Source organism: Amblyomma maculatum, chromosome 1, assembly GCF_055883805.1.
Source record: "Amblyomma maculatum isolate TAMU_Amacu chromosome 1, ASM5588380v1, whole genome shotgun sequence".
NCBI classification, from domain to species: domain Eukaryota; kingdom Metazoa; phylum Arthropoda; class Arachnida; order Ixodida; family Ixodidae; genus Amblyomma; species Amblyomma maculatum.
The window spans coordinates 433,923,368-433,938,837 of NC_139344.1; the positions used below are offsets into that span (position 1 = coordinate 433,923,368).

At 47.7% G+C, this 15,470-nt stretch overlaps 1 protein-coding gene across 1 annotated transcript in view; it reads right to left on the minus strand.

The window, feature by feature from the left end:
• Positions 1-15,470, minus strand: part of LOC146209427 (NADPH oxidase 4-like) — a 186,018-nt gene that overhangs the window by 56,561 nt on the left and 113,987 nt on the right. The window contains exons 2-4 of the mRNA XM_084600221.1: positions 14,599-14,694; positions 1,886-1,999; positions 1,568-1,652 (exon numbers count right to left, since the gene is read on the minus strand). Of these exons, the coding sequence (XP_084456347.1) occupies positions 1,568-1,652; positions 1,886-1,999; positions 14,599-14,694 (295 nt within the window). The remainder of the gene's footprint in view (positions 1-1,567; positions 1,653-1,885; positions 2,000-14,598; positions 14,695-15,470) is intronic.

Sequence of the window (15,470 nt, forward strand, 5' to 3'; positions counted from 1 at the left end):
AACGTCTGCTCACTCCGCTGCCGAATGCGCCGCTCAAATCGAACTTATGTTCATTTTATTATAAGATGGCCTTCTCAGTACGCTGGTGATGAAATTCGAACCTTTATTACAGCGTTGGCCTGTTCCGAAGCGCGGTCCGCTGCCTCTTCGGTACGACACCGGCTAGGCCTAGCGACGACTAGGGCAGGCACGAATCGGTGGAGTTCGTCGGCCAGCGCGTCCGCGGTGGCATCGTTGCCGAAAGCTTCGTACGTTTGCAGGCATGCTGTTGCACGAGTACAGTAGACAATCCTTCTGATAACATCGCTGTTTTGTCATTTCTTGTACGAGCGTGAATTCATAATTCATGTGAAGTTTATCAAGCCAAGCAGTCTTCCGTCTCCGCTGCGCGGTGACACCGGCTGTGGGCGGAGCTTGAGGGTGCTCTCTTGCCGGACGCACGGTGCTCCATGTGTCCCGGCTGGCACTGCGGCGGCAGTTCGCATGCGGCGTTCGCTGCGGCACATCGGTCAATCTTTCGCACATCTGTCTCCTGCTTTATGCTCGCAGCAAATGTTCCGAGCGCATATTCAAACTAGCTTATGCATGCTAAGAATAGTGAAGCCAACCAGCTCATAATACGTCATAAAATTTATTTCCCTATTATAGTATTGGACACTGCGCAGAATGAATACTTTGTATAGGGTGGAGTAAATACTATGCTTAAGCCGTTACCTCATCCCTATTGGTCTAACATAAACACAATACTGCTGTGCTAATCTTACCTATTGTATAAGCACTAAAATACAGTCACGGCGTTCTAAACATGAATCAGGTAAGATAAATATTTTCTAAGTTTTCAAACTATGCTCATGCAGTCAAAACGCAGAAATATATGTTCCATACACGTGTAATTGCAGGCATAAATCGGTGCGGGCTTCATGATTATGTTGCCAGAGGTCGAGTTTAAAGTATACAAGCACAGCTCCCAATTTAAGGAGCGAAAAGATAGAGGCGTGTGAATGACGGATATAAGGGGTAGTTAAGGCTAAGAAATATTCCGGCTAGCCAACCAGCAACAGTACGAGAGCGCTGCTAAATAAGGCAAAAGAACCACTGAATTTTGATCGTGCACGTCAATCGCCTTATAAGACTAAAAAAAAAAAGAATGGCTGCTTTGGTGTTTTTGTACAGAGCTACAACAACACTAGAACATAACAAGAACATAACAGTATAAGTGTGAATCTACCTCAAAGATTAAAGCTTGGATTGGTTACGCGCATGAAGTATATACGTTAAAATACGTTAACTTCTGTTCGCTGCTTGTTCATAGCAGAGATCTCCCAAATTGTGGTTTTGTACCACTCAGACACATCAGCGAAGCACATTATGCAAACACAGATAGTATTCACTGCTCGTATTTGTCGTGGAAATTGAGCAGGGATACCCCCCCCCCCCCCCCCCCCCCCAATCTAGGCTTCCGAAAAAAAAATAAATGGGCGATGTGTGTCTTCTTCGCAAATAACGCCTTTTCTTCCAGCAGCAGTGACTACCAAAAAGCCTCTTTTTTAGTAGCCGTCCAACTTACTTGATGTGATGATGATGGTTGCAGCAAACATAACGTGGAGCTTAACGCCTTGGTCGACGCATATCCGCACGAAGCCGTGGAATTTCTGAAAAAGTTATATGTCATGTTTCTTTACAGACAATTTCTCGGCTATTCGAAACCACCGATGGTCAAACACTAAACAGTTGGGCGTTCAAGCTGCTTCAGAACTGCTAATAATTATCTGCGGCACATAGAACTATAGCTTGCAAATTTGCATGCATGGCCGCACTCATAATGAATCAGGTCACGGGACAGCAAATGAAGCGACACAACTTTGTTGAGACGAACAGGACTTACTGAGGGCAACCTAGAACTGAGAATCTGAAGCAGTGTTCTGCACATTGGAATGAGCACCATGAAGCAGCTGAAGTTAATCACAGCTGCTGTCGCTCGGGACAAGCAAAGTCCAACCTGCACGAAAATATAAACATTCATAAATTTGGTTTTAGTATCGGCTGATCGTTACTTTTGCTTCATTTAGCACATGCTACAAATTCTCTATTGCATAACCTGCGCACAACAAATCTAACTAGCTGAATCCTGCGAAATTAGCAGGAGGCAAGCTCAAAACATGTCGTGCAGGTTTAACTGCAGTTAACACCAAAAGCAAACAAAAGTGCAGTAAAGGGGCATCCCTGAGAGCACATCCAAAACGTTCGCGGCTAGTGCGTGGCACGGGCTCAGGCTGGCTCGAAAGGTTGGGCCCACGCCGGCAAGCAGGCCGGGCGAGAAAACGCGCTCAGAACCCGGCACAAGCCCCGCAATAGCCAGAAATTGTAGGACTGTCGTGACGCTGGGGCTAAGTCGACCCGGCCTTCACTTGGTAGCGTGCAGAGACTCGGGGTTGAAGAAGGACTGAATCTTCGAAGTTGGTGAAATATGTACAAGCAGGTTTAATGGCACTTTGAGAAACTTATTTACAAGATTATTTACACGAAAAGAAGGGTACATCAGCAAAATGGCAAGCGTTAAGAGTTCATAGCGAGAAGCGACTGGATGAGCCGTTTACCCAGGGCCCAGAGCGACATTTCGTGCTCTGCAGCGTCCTTAAAACCCCCTATGTCCAGCCCCTCTCTGAAGATGCTGACCAACCAAATCCAGGGCACGCCCCTCAGATATCGGCATCCAATCGAACACATCACTGCACTGATGGTCTGAAGCACTGACTGGCCCGGCATTGTTTCGTTGAGCCTGGTCACTTGTTGGCGGGAAAAGCTTGGGAACGGCGAGGAGGTACATTTCTATTCTTCAGCCAAGAATCGATAGGCAGCTGGTTCCGGAAAGTGGATTTACTTCTCAGAAACCCAAGTGCACGTGGGCGCCGCATACGCTCCCAGCATTGTCCGTTTTCGACAATTGCAAATCTTTCCTGCATTCCCGGGAAATCATTTAATGGCCGTATGCGTCATGCTCCTTTCTTGTCCTGCACGTCAGCGGACTTGTCACTCTGTCGTCTCCTTTGTACAGTAGGCATTCCTCACTGGAGGATAGGGCTTCTCGACTGGAAGGGTGAACAAAAGAAAGAAAGCACTTCCTGCTATTTCCCGCAGGGGGACGTTTCTTTGTGTTTTTCCAGACGTTCTCTTGACAGGGTCAATTTGGCATTTGCAGGTTGCCCACAAAGCAAAACAGGCTTACAAAACAGGATTCCTGGAAACAGGCTCACTTAGAGCCATTGGACCATCACCACATATCCACAGCACTTATTCATGCCCACAGGCGAACAATAGAGCGCGCAAATGCGGATGCACGGTCGTAACAGCCTCCTCCCCCGCCGGAAGAGTCTCGGAGGGCAGCAGTCGCAGCTGCTGCATGAAGAGACGACTTAATGGCCTGCACGTGAACGCTTGAAGCTCGCTGTTGCTTGTCGCGTTGTCTTGATTGTTGTAGGCCAAATTGCTCGAGCTGTCTGAAACTCAACCACATGTCTAAACAAGCACTCGGCTCCCGTCTGAAGAGACCAGGCTAAAAGAAAACTGCCATTGTTGTTCGAGAAAAGCCCACACTCAAGACGTTCAGGACCCACGTATGCCTAGAAACCCAAACGTGCTGCTTTACATAGTCACATATTTACAAGCGCACGGAAAAAAAAAAAAACCTGATTATCAATTTGGATACATGGTGAGGAACATCTCGGACCGCTTAGAAAGAGCGGCTAAGCGCGTCCGCATTCCCATTTAGCTTCCCTTTTTTGTATCTTATTTCAAAATTGTACTGCTGTAAAATCAAGCTCCACCTAAGAAGGCGACTGTTCTTCGATGTCGCAGTTTGCAGCCAAGCCAGGGGACAATGGTCCGTCTCTACGGTGAATTTGGCCCCTCCAAGATAGCACTTCAATTTTTGAATGGCCCATACAATGCAAGCGCACTCTTTCTCTGACGCGCAATAAGCCCTCTCTCTAGAACTCAGTTTTCTGCTCAGGTAGAGCACGGGGTGCTCATTACCGTCGTCATCTCTCTGGCAGAGAACAGCACCTAGCCCTCGATCACTGGCATCACACTGGACCGTGAATTCTCGGTCATAGTCTGGAGCTCGCAATACCGGACGGCTAATCAGCACAGCCTTCAGGTTTACGAAGGAGGCTTCCTTTTGTTCGTCCCAGACTACATTTGTCGGTTCTGTCTTGCGGAGAGCGTCGGTCAGAGGGCTAGCCAAAGCTGAATAGTTAGGGATGTAGTGATTGTAGTACCCAGTCAGACCTAGGAATGCTCGAATTTCCGTCTTCGTGCTCGGCCGCGGATAGTCTGCTACCGCAGAAATCTTAATCTCGCTGGGTTTCCTGAAACCTTGACCTACATTGTGACCCAAGTAGTCCACGGTCGCCCTTGCCAGGCAACATTTCTCGGCCTTTACAGTTAGTCCAGCTTGACGCAAAAGGCTCAGTACAGCTCTTAGATGTACCATATGGTCCGCCCATGAGTCGGAAAAAACCGCAATGTCATCTAAATAAGGCACCGCGAATGTTTCACACCCCTTTAAAACCCTATCCATGAGTCGGGAAAAACAAAATGGAGCATTTTTGAGCCCGAAACTCATCATTGTTGGCTGGTAGCTGCCCGTCGGAGTGACGAAAGCCGCGTATCTGCTGGCGCGTTCAGTGAGCGGTACTTGCCAGTATCCTCGAGTAAGGTCCAGCGTAGTCACATATGCCGCTCTACTGACCTGTTCTACTCTCTCCTCAATATTCGGAATAGGATACACTTGATCCCTGGTGAGAGAATTTAGCTTTCGGTAGTCTACCACAGGCCTAGGGTCTTTACCTGGAGCTTCTACTAAGATCATAGGCGAAGCATAATCGCTTTCCGAGGGTTTTATTACTCCCAATTCCAGCATGCGAGTTACTTCCCTATCCAGAATTTCTCTTTGCCTTGGAGAAAATCGGTAGCACCTTGATCGCACTGGCACGTCTGAAGTCAGCTCAATATCGTGCTCAGTCAAATCAGTTCTGCCTGGCCTGTCCACGAAGCAGGCCTCAAACTCTGTTATTATTTCGCCCAGATCGGACAGCTGGGATTTCTTTAGTTCTCCTCTCTGCTCCGTCTTTTTGAGAAGCTCCTGAGCGTTGCTTCCTTTTCCGCTGAGGCAAATCAAGTTGTCCCCCATCTCCTCGAGAAGGTTTAAAGTTAGATTTACCACGGCTTGCTCCATAGCTAAGTCCTCTCGGGTTCCACTTAAAAGTCTCGGGAGATTACTAGACACTGGCGGCAAGAGGTTACTCTCAAGAACGTCCTCATTCCGCGTCTCATCAAGCTCACTTTCAAGTTGACTTATCTGAGATGCCTCGCTCTCAATGTTTTCTGACCTGCTATCTTCCGCATCGACCACTGTTTTAACTGCCGTTTCCTCCGCTGTGGATTTTCCTGGAATGAGCAGTGTAGCTAGTTCTCGCGCCTTTGAACGTGTTAAGGCTTGCACAACTCTGTCTCCGAACAGGATGCCCCTCTTTCGCAGTAGCATGTCCGATTTGTTGGAAAACAAATACGGATAGCTTTTAGGAAGCTTTCCTGAAACAGCAGCCTCGGTTGTTAACTCGCCGAAAGGGCCCTCGATGACCACGTTCGCGATTGGCAAGCACACACTCTGTTCCTCCACTACCTGGCGGATCCATGCACACTGTCCTGTATAGTCGGAAGGCGACACATACGCCGGATGGACAACATCCATCGTTGCGGCCGAATCGCGCAGTACCTTGCAAGGCTTCCCGTTGACTACTAGGTCATGCAGGTAGGGTTCTAAAAGCTGCATATTTTCATCGCAGTCACTGGCATACGAGAAAACAATCTTTTCTTTCCGGCAGTTGACGGCAATGTGACCCTGCTCATTACACCTAAAGCATGTGAGCGGCTTCCTAGCCTCAAACTTTTTCTTTGTGTTCTGCGCGTTGGTCACTTCCCCACTTTTCTCACTGCCGTCCTTTCTAGGGCGTTTAATTGAAGAAGCCTTCCTTTCTTCGTTTGCAAATCTAGCAAAGTGCCTTTTCTGACGGTTATTCACACTCAACTTGGGATTGCGGAGCCTATCCACTGCTGGGTTGCTGAATTGTCGGCGCGAAGCGTACTCCTCAATGAGTTCGGCAGCTTCAGTTGCCGACTTAATGTCGCCTCGGTCCTGTAACCAATTTCTTTCTTTTTCTGGGAGGCAGCTATAAAACTGCTCCAAAAGAATTCGCTCGACTACAGCGTCCCTATCACTGTAGCAATCAGTGCTCTTTAGCCACTCGCCCAAATTTACTCTTAAATTGTACAGGAATTCAGGGTAACTCTCGTCCCTGGACTTAGTAGCGTTCCGAAAACGTTGTCTGAACGCCTCGGCGCTAAGCCTATACTTTCTCAGAAGGCAAGCTTTGACCTTCTCGTAGTTGTCCGCGTCCTCCTTGCTTAGCCGCGCGACAACCTCCGCTGCCTCGCTGGGCAGAACCGTCAATAATCTCTGAGACCAAGTGTCTCGCTGGAAGGACAGTTTTTCGCAGGTTCGCTCAAAGTTAGCCAGATACAGACCGATATCCCCTGATATCACATATGGCTGCATGTACTTTGACATCTTGAAATCTGCCTCCTTGTTGAGACGAGGTACCGCTAGCTGGGGACAATCGCCCGACCTCTTGCTCAACTCTAGTTCTAATTTCCGGAGCTCAATTTCTTGGTCCAGCTTTTTTGCTTCTCTTTCAAGCTTCTCACGTTCGTGCTCCCTTTCCTCTTTTTCCCTCTCAAGTTCACGCTCCCTTTCCTCTTTTTCCCTCTGACGTTCGCGCTCCCTTTCCTCTTTTTCCCTCTCAAGTTCACGCTCACGCCTCTTTTCCTCTTTTTCCCGCTCTTTCTGCTGTCTGAGCTGCTCCTCCTTTTTTTGGGCGATGAGGTTCCATGCTTCACTGAGCTCCTCATCATCGGCTCCCAAATCTGTGATTGCCTTTATAATCAAAGGTTTTCGTGCCAAACCACTTGTATCAATTCCCAATTCCTCACACAATTGCAACAGTTCCGGTTTCTGCAGCTTTTGTAGGTCCATGATCGCTCCGAGTGTCGGCTACTTCCAAAACAACAGTGCAAACTACCAAACCTAAAGGCGTTTCAACCCTTTTTACCAGTTCTAAAATCTAACCCTGTTCTAGAACCTGGTCCACATCAGAAGAAAAGCCAAGCACTCACCCACACATGCGATCGATGTTCCGAGCTGCTCTCTTGTTGGCCGATTGTTGCGCCTGCTTGTTGCTTGAGATGCCACCTCCGATCACAAGATGTGGCTTGTAGATTCTGATCCACCTCGAATCACCAGATGTTGTAGCTTGTAGATCCAGATCCCACCTCCAGTCATCAGATGTTGTGGCTTGTAGATTCAGATCCCAACGCTGGTCACCAGTTGTCGTGACGCTGGGGCTAAGTCGACCCGGCCTTCACTTGGTAGCGTGCAGAGACTCGGGGTTGAAGAAGGACTGAATCTTCGAAGTTGGTGAAATATGTACAAGCAGGTTTAATGGCACTTTGAGAAACTTATTTACAAGATTATTTACACGAAAAGAAGGGTACATCAGCAAAATGGCAAGCGTTAAGAGTTCATAGCGAGAAGCGACTGGATGAGCCGTTTACCCAGGGCCCAGAGCGACATTTCGTGCTCTGCAGCGTCCTTAAAACCCCCTATGTCCAGCCCCTCTCTGAAGATGCTGACCAACCAAATCCAGGGCACGCCCCTCAGATATCGGCATCCAATCGAACACATCACTGCACTGATGGTCTGAAGCACTGACTGGCCCGGCATTGTTTCGTTGAGCCTGGTCACTTGTTGGCGGGAAAAGCTTGGGAACGGCGAGGAGGTACATTTCTATTCTTCAGCCAAGAATCGATAGGCAGCTGGTTCCGGAAAGTGGATTTACTTCTCAGAAACCCAAGTGCACGTGGGCGCCGCATACGCTCCCAGCATTGTCCGTTTTCGACAATTGCAAATCTTTCCTGCATTCCCGGGAAATCATTTAATGGCCGTATGCGTCATGCTCCTTTCTTGTCCTGCACGTCAGCGGACTTGTCACTCTGTCGTCTCCTTTGTACAGTAGGCATTCCTCACTGGACGATAGGGCTTCTCGACTGGAAGGGTGAACAAAAGAAAGAAAGCACTTCCTGCTATTTCCCGCAGGGGGACGTTTCTTTGTGTTTTTCCAGACGTTCTCTTGACAGGGTCAATTTGGCATTTGCAGGTTGTCCACAAAGCAAAACAGGCTTACAAAACAGGATTCCTGGAAACAGGCTCACTTAGAGCCATTGGACCATCACCACATATCCACAGCACTTATTCATGCCCACAGGCGAACAATAGAGCGCGCAAATGCGGATGCACGGTGGTAAAAAGGACCTAGTTGAGCTGGGGAACACACAACTTGGCCAACCTTCAATTCACTGCCGAGTGAAATGCATTCTTGCTGTTGCTGAGTGACACGGATGAATAGTCATGGTGATGGTGTAAGGTGAGAATTACTTGAGTGTCTGGTAAGGTGAAGTTTATCACGGGATGAAAATTGAAAGCAATATTATTTTTGAGGCGGTTGAGGAGGGTAGCGATTCAAACAACGTCAGTCACGAGCAATGTGAAAGCGGCGTTCAGTGCACACGCCGGGCAGCTTAAAATTGGCGAAAGGAAATGTTTTTGTTTTGTATAGTTTAGTTATAGAGCTTAACGTGCCAAAGTGAATCTGGCTGAGGGAAACCATAATTAAGGGCTCTGAAGATAACCACCAAGGGTTCCTTGCCTTGCGCGCTCAGCCGACACCACCGAAATTTTAACAAGGCCTTTGCATCACCTTCTCTCCCATCAGCGAACGTCATGACAAGCGGATGAGCGATAAAGGATCAGCCACTGAATCTGCGCGTACAGGCTTGGGTAAAAGGACGAGATGACATCATGTGACTCGACTCAGATTCGCGCTCGAACAGTCATTTGCTGCTACTTTATCGCCATCCGCCTGTCGTGACGTAGGCCGCTGGGGTGCGCAGGCCTTGCCAAGATCTCGGTGGCGACGGCTCAGCGTACAACACACGGGCGCCTTTATGTTTTCGCCTCCATCGAAAAGCTGCTGCTGTGGCTGGGATTCGATACCGCGCCTTCGGGGTCAGCACTGGAGCGCTCTAATCAGTGACTTGCAACAGCGGAGCGAAGGAAAATAGATGATAGCTTCAGACTTTAACGGCAGCAGCGGAAGACCGCTGTTCTAGGTTCCAAAACAAAAAATCAAGCCACGGGCTGTACTAGTACGGCCTCCTTAAAGAAGCTTGCCTCAAGTATAAAGAACCCTACTGCCTTGCGATGTTCCACCTATCAGTGAGCACACGCCATCGGATCTGCCAAAGGCCTTAGCGTCTTGCAAGTCGCAGCTGCACAAACCTCATAAGGCTCGGCGGAAAGGAAGTTCTTGCGACTGCTCCACAGAAAGCTATGTATAGCTGCTCCAGATGGCTGCATGCATTCACTTTCTAAAACACAACTGTACCTCTAAGAGGGTCGTTTGGAAAAGCATATTAGTTTATGCGTCTTAAGGTGGTTTGTTAAGGAATACGAAATATAAAACTATTTTGCTATTAGTCTGCACTGAAACGCAGCTAGTGGAGCGACGATTTCAATGCGCGAAATCATACCATGTAACAAATAAAAAAAAACAATGCCACTCCTGTATACGGCTTCGATGAGCTGACTATTATCTAGCCGCAATATAACGTTGATATTGCACCTACCTGAGAAATTTCAACGCAATAGTGTTAAAGGCCTCCTGCACCTCCCAAGCGGTTTCTTTTTCTTTTTGTTTCTTCTAGAAATGTTTAATTTCCCTAAAACAGGACTGTCGCCATATGTAGACAATATTCGGCTGCGTGAAAAACATAAACCTTTTTTTTTTTTTCTAGTTTTCGGTTTAGTACAACAAACTGGTTCTTCGTGTCGAACCACTGCAGGAGAAGGGAGCTCTGTCAAATCGCGTGCGCGGCTTTTTTTCCTTTCTCCTCAGCCGTTGTAAATGACTCAAATAAATTGAAATGCAATGAAAAATTAAATGAAATGAAATGGAACTATAGTGCTTATGTGAAGGTCGTTTGTGCCGAAAGTAAGCTGCGCTTGTAACCTTTTTGACTCGATAGCCTCCTTCGACTTTACGGCTATGAAAATAATTTGACCGAACGTACCTACAGTTATTTTTCCAATGTTGCACATACACCTCATGCAGCCGGTTGTAACACCTGATAACATTCTAGAGCCATAAAAGACGCATACTGAATTAGAAATTTCACCAACGCCATTTTCTCAATGAGAAAAGGTAAGAAAGCCGACCTAAGCTATTTGGAAAACTGTTTAATGGAATCGGTACGAAACGAGAACGCTGGTTCGTGCGCCAAAAGCTGGGGTCCGTTCATTGCTGCCATTCTTTCATTTTGGAGTAAATATTACTGTACAACCTTAAACAGAGAATAAAATATTAGGAGTGGATTTAACTAAGCTAAGCCAGGATATACAAAGCGAAAACAGTAGTAGTCGTGGATGACACCGAATTGGTTCTCTGTAGTTATTTTTGTCGCACCTTCTCCGCCGCCTTTCATCGCCACTTTGCAAGTCTTTCTTCTCGCCCTTCGGGAGTTTCCATCACTCGTTTAGTTCTCACAGCTTCATTTTTCACACGTGCCGCTTGTTCACGGCGAGCGATGTCAGCAGGATGAGTAGATTCGGCGTGTACGCGAGCGTAGCGAAGGCTCACACTAGGCATTGTTGCCTCATCAACGGCATGACACTGAAGACTCGACGCAGTTGTCAACGTATATATAAGCCAACTAAAGTGAGCGGCTACTCCACAGCTTATATCCCCTGCTGCGCGCATTCGCCGTACAGGCACCGCGCATTCACCGTACAGGAGCAGGGTGTAACTCCTCCCACGTGAACGCTCTCTGCGTTATAGTGTTATATCTGCGTGTCGACAACAGCGCGCCACGACCAAGTGACCGCACTTCTCTCCCCAGCATTCTCCGCCTGCCTGCAGTGGCGGCAATTGCAACCCGTGGAGAGGCCAACGCTCCGTGAAGAACCGCTTGTTTTCTATGCCTTGTTCTCACAGCGCGGCGACCTGCCTCCTTTGACCATTTCGATGCCAGCAGTGGCTCTAAAACATGCATACAGCCCCTGAGAAATGTTTTCCGCTCCTGAAAAAAAAATCGATTTATTTCAAAGAGCTCTCCGAGCGCCGACGCTTTGCAGCCGCCATTTTGAGCGTCGCCGAAAAAAACGATGACGCGGATATGACGCTTTATGCCATGGGACTTCTACTCTCGCTTTAGATGAGAGAGCAGCCGGGAGCGCACTCGGGTGCTCTCAGTGGAGGAAAAGCCCTCCTCCTCTACTATTGGAAGCCAGTGATTTATACTCCTGCTCTCCCAATAGAGGGCGCCCGCTTCTCTGAGATGAGTGCACCTGCTCTCCTACACGAATTCGCCATAAAAAGCTATCTCGTGGCGGCGAGAGCAATGGTTTAAACCAGCGGCAATGCGGAGGAGGGGCATACAGCACTGCTGCTGGTCACGTGACTGCGACACCAACAAGCGAGCGCCCGGCGCAGCGGCGTTGGCCAGATGAAAATGGTGCGTGCGCAATACCTATATTTCCCAGATGAATGACGTTGGAGAATGGCAGGAGTAGAGCTTTGCTTAAAAAGAGCTGCTCTGAAGGCAATGAATGTGCACGACTAATTATGCGAGATGAAAATGCGTTCCAGTAAATAATTATTTGCGTTCAATTTAAGTTTCGGCAAATTAGTTGTGAGGAGGAAGTCAGTGAACGCTTTCCCTCAGTACACCGCGTTGCCTTTGAGTGTTGCCTGGTTGCGAAAGTCGCGCTTAGGTCTATCAAAGCCATAATGCCTTTGTTTCCGCTCAGCTCGCCTAAAGCCTCAATGCGGGCGCGAGGGGCAATGTGCCTCTAAATGTTCTTGAATGTGGTACATAAAAATAACGTGCAATGTTTCCACCCGGCTATTCGTAGTTCATATAGACGCAGGCCTACGCGCGATCACAGATCTGCGAACCGAGCCGCTAGCGGAGAAACACTTGCGCGTCCACAACACGCTAACACATACATTTCGACGCGATGGCTGAGTGATTAGGGCTTTCTGCTGCTGAACCCAAGGTCACGGGATCAGATCCTAGGCGTGGTGGCCGCTTTTCGGAACAAAGCAAGTCGTCCATGTGTTGTGCGATGTCAATGCAGGTTAAAGAATTGCGGGCAACCGAAACTTCGGGTGCCCTCCAGTGCGGCGTGCGTCATAATCTTGTCGCTTTTGGTTGTTAAGACCCAAACACCGAACCAAGTACATACAAGCGCAAAACATGTCATTGTCGTGTAGCGCTAGAGCATCCGTTACAGATTCGGAAGGTCCGATATTTAGTAGCGGTTTTCAAGACCTAGGGTGGCCGCAGCTACGTCGTGAAGAGGCGTAGTTAGGAGAAGAAGAAGAAGAACGCTCGGTCACCCGCAGCTTTCGCTCCAAATTAGTTTCAGCATCGTTGAAACCTTCTCATCTTTTTTTTTCTTTTTTTTTTTTTTGTATCTCCAGTGCCTCAGAGTAGCCGGAACTTTTGTGACCAGCAAAAGACGTCTACAGCCTCCAAATCGGATCTCCAGGCCAATAATGCTTGGAAAAAGGCTGCTTTACTACCCCAAAAACATGCACGCATAAGAATATGTAGCGACATGCGCGCCCACAAATATGCGCGCAACCAACGCCACAATGCCATAGCGTGCACTCAAGGTATTTAAGAGCTCCTAAGCCATGAAATCTAGAGACAGATCCTAAATTTGATGACACAGTTCTTCTGTGTCAGGAACAAGGTACACCCTGACTGAAGCACAAGCTGCTCTGCTCTAAGCGCCCTCGGGGAATCCGGGCAACTAATCCGAGCCGGAACAAAAAGCTCGCGGCATTGGTTCTGGTTTTCATTTGGGGTATTTAAAGCACAAACGTCAACTGCACTGTGAGGATGTGCTGGAAGGCTCCGTAAATTTCGCCTACTTGGGAATTAAAGGGCCCATGAAAAGCAATTTACTCAATCTGGAAAACACACACGAGTAATAGGTGTCGCAGCCGTCCTCTCCTCAACAAAACAATTGTTAATCCAGCGTCACCTACAGCGAAAATATTGACGATCGAACATGACGCTCTTCCTATCCCCCTTCAACTCAACGCACATAGGCGCGGAAGAAAAAATAATTGCAAATGTGAAGCTGCGACGGCGCCCCACCACGCTCCGTTCCGCCCGCATCAGTTGAGAACGTCCAATGAGTAGGCGCGCCCAGGAAATCCTGATGACGTCACATGGAAAGTATGCGCCATGTTTGCGTGGGGCAACACGTCACCCTAATCATTTGCGAGCGGTTGCCAGAAGCACTCTTTTTTTTTTAATTATTTGTATATTATCTGCGCCACGCAAAACGTATAAATTTGGCTCGAACATCACAGTCAGTCCGTCTCTGGAATTTTTCCATTAAAATGTTTAAAGGAAGCACCGTTTCAGGCCCCTTTAACGAGCACTTATATCGTAGAGTACACATGCTGCCATGCGTTTCTTCCCCTTCGAAACCCGGCTGCCACGGAAGAAATCGAACCAGTGTTATCGGGATAACCAGTACAGCTGTCTAATTACTGAGCCAAGCAAATATATTCACCAGCATGTCATGCCAATGTTAAAAATAACTTGCTACTTTTTGGATTCTCGTTCAAATTTTCTTGATTTCAAAGATCATATGTAAAGGAGAGGTTTAGTCTAGACACAACATATCAGTAAATGTTTTCCCCTGAGAGAGATGTTACCTAAGTACCTAAAAACTAAGCGGACAAGCATTACCTGCTCATTGTTTTCCAGACCCTTGTTTAAACTACTTATTTTGTTTTATGCTCTTCAGTACTCCGCGGATTTCTAATCCTAACCTTCGGCGCTATGGCTGACAGGTACCCAAAGATACTGAGCCAGACAACCCGGGTTCGATACCCGCTATGGTTGGAGCGAAACACAAAACATGCCCTTGTACTGCGCCACAACAATCCAACTTAAATATTTCTTGTTTTTCAAAACGCTTCAACAACAACTTCTGGCGTTTTGTTTTCCTGTTGCTCACAGACAACAAGATAAAATATTTATTGTGTCATTTCCTTAGCAATAGTTCCCATCCAGATACGTTGCGTGTTATTTATCGAGAATTATATAATCAGAATATCATTATCCAGAAACGCGAAAAGCTTCAAACTTCGAAGCAGGTGGGAAACAAAAGACAAGAAAACAAAGGGGTCAATTCTAATACACGCAGGGTAATCTAAAATGAAGAGGAAGGGCAAAAATAAACTTCAGTTTCTTCGATTCCGGTCTTGAAAGATGGAGGCGTGCCTCGACAGTTCTAATTTCCAATTTTCGGTCACACTAATTGCAGGTGAAATCGCTGCAAACAGTATCCAGCAAAGAAAATACAACAAATGTATACACACGCACAAGTTCAATACTTACCCCGAGTATTTGGCGTAGGTAGAAATGTTTCTCCTCATATTTATACGTGCAGTATGTTGCAAAAAATATGGCCGTGACAGCGCCTGTCCAGAGGACCTGAAAAGAAGAATGAAGCCGTCAAAAAACGAGTCAAGATAAGCACCGATCATCAAAGTAGAATCAGCCAGTAACTTGCTCACTGCTTTCACCCCTCGTGTCAGCATTGCATTTAGCTTCCCTCAAAGTATGCTTACAGCCAGCTCCATGAAAGGCTCTTTTTCATATTGAAGGCAATCCAAAGATGCATGACTTGGCTTGTAAGTATATTGTCACGCTAATGACGACGATGAGGGATGGTGATGGTGAGGCAGAAGAAGAAGACGAAGCGTTGGTGCCTGGGGCTAGTAGGCTTCACCTTATCCCACTGCCATATCACTGTAAATAAACACCCCTTTGCTATTTCATCGTAACAACTTGGTGGAAGGTGCTCCGTTCGATCCCCAAGTACGGCGCAGCAAGAACCACTGGAGTTTCGACGTAGTCGCCGCCTTGCTGGACTGCCACCGCTTCCAAACATCATGGACCACAGCGATTCTAACCGCGCCGGCCGCGACGCTGCAAGCCAGGCTGGTGACAGGCCTGCCCCCTCCAGCTCTATTCCCTGCCAGCCTTACCGGGAACCACGACCTTTTGCAGGAGAGGAAGGTGAGGACGTTGAGAAGTGGCTACTTCATTATGAACGAGTTAGTCGGTACAACCGGTGGGACCCTATCACCATGCTCACAAATGTCGTCTTCTTTCTAACTCACACGGCGATGACATGGTTCGAGAATAACGAGGACAATTTGACAACTTGGGAACGGTTTGCCACCGAGATCAAACAGCGTTTTGGT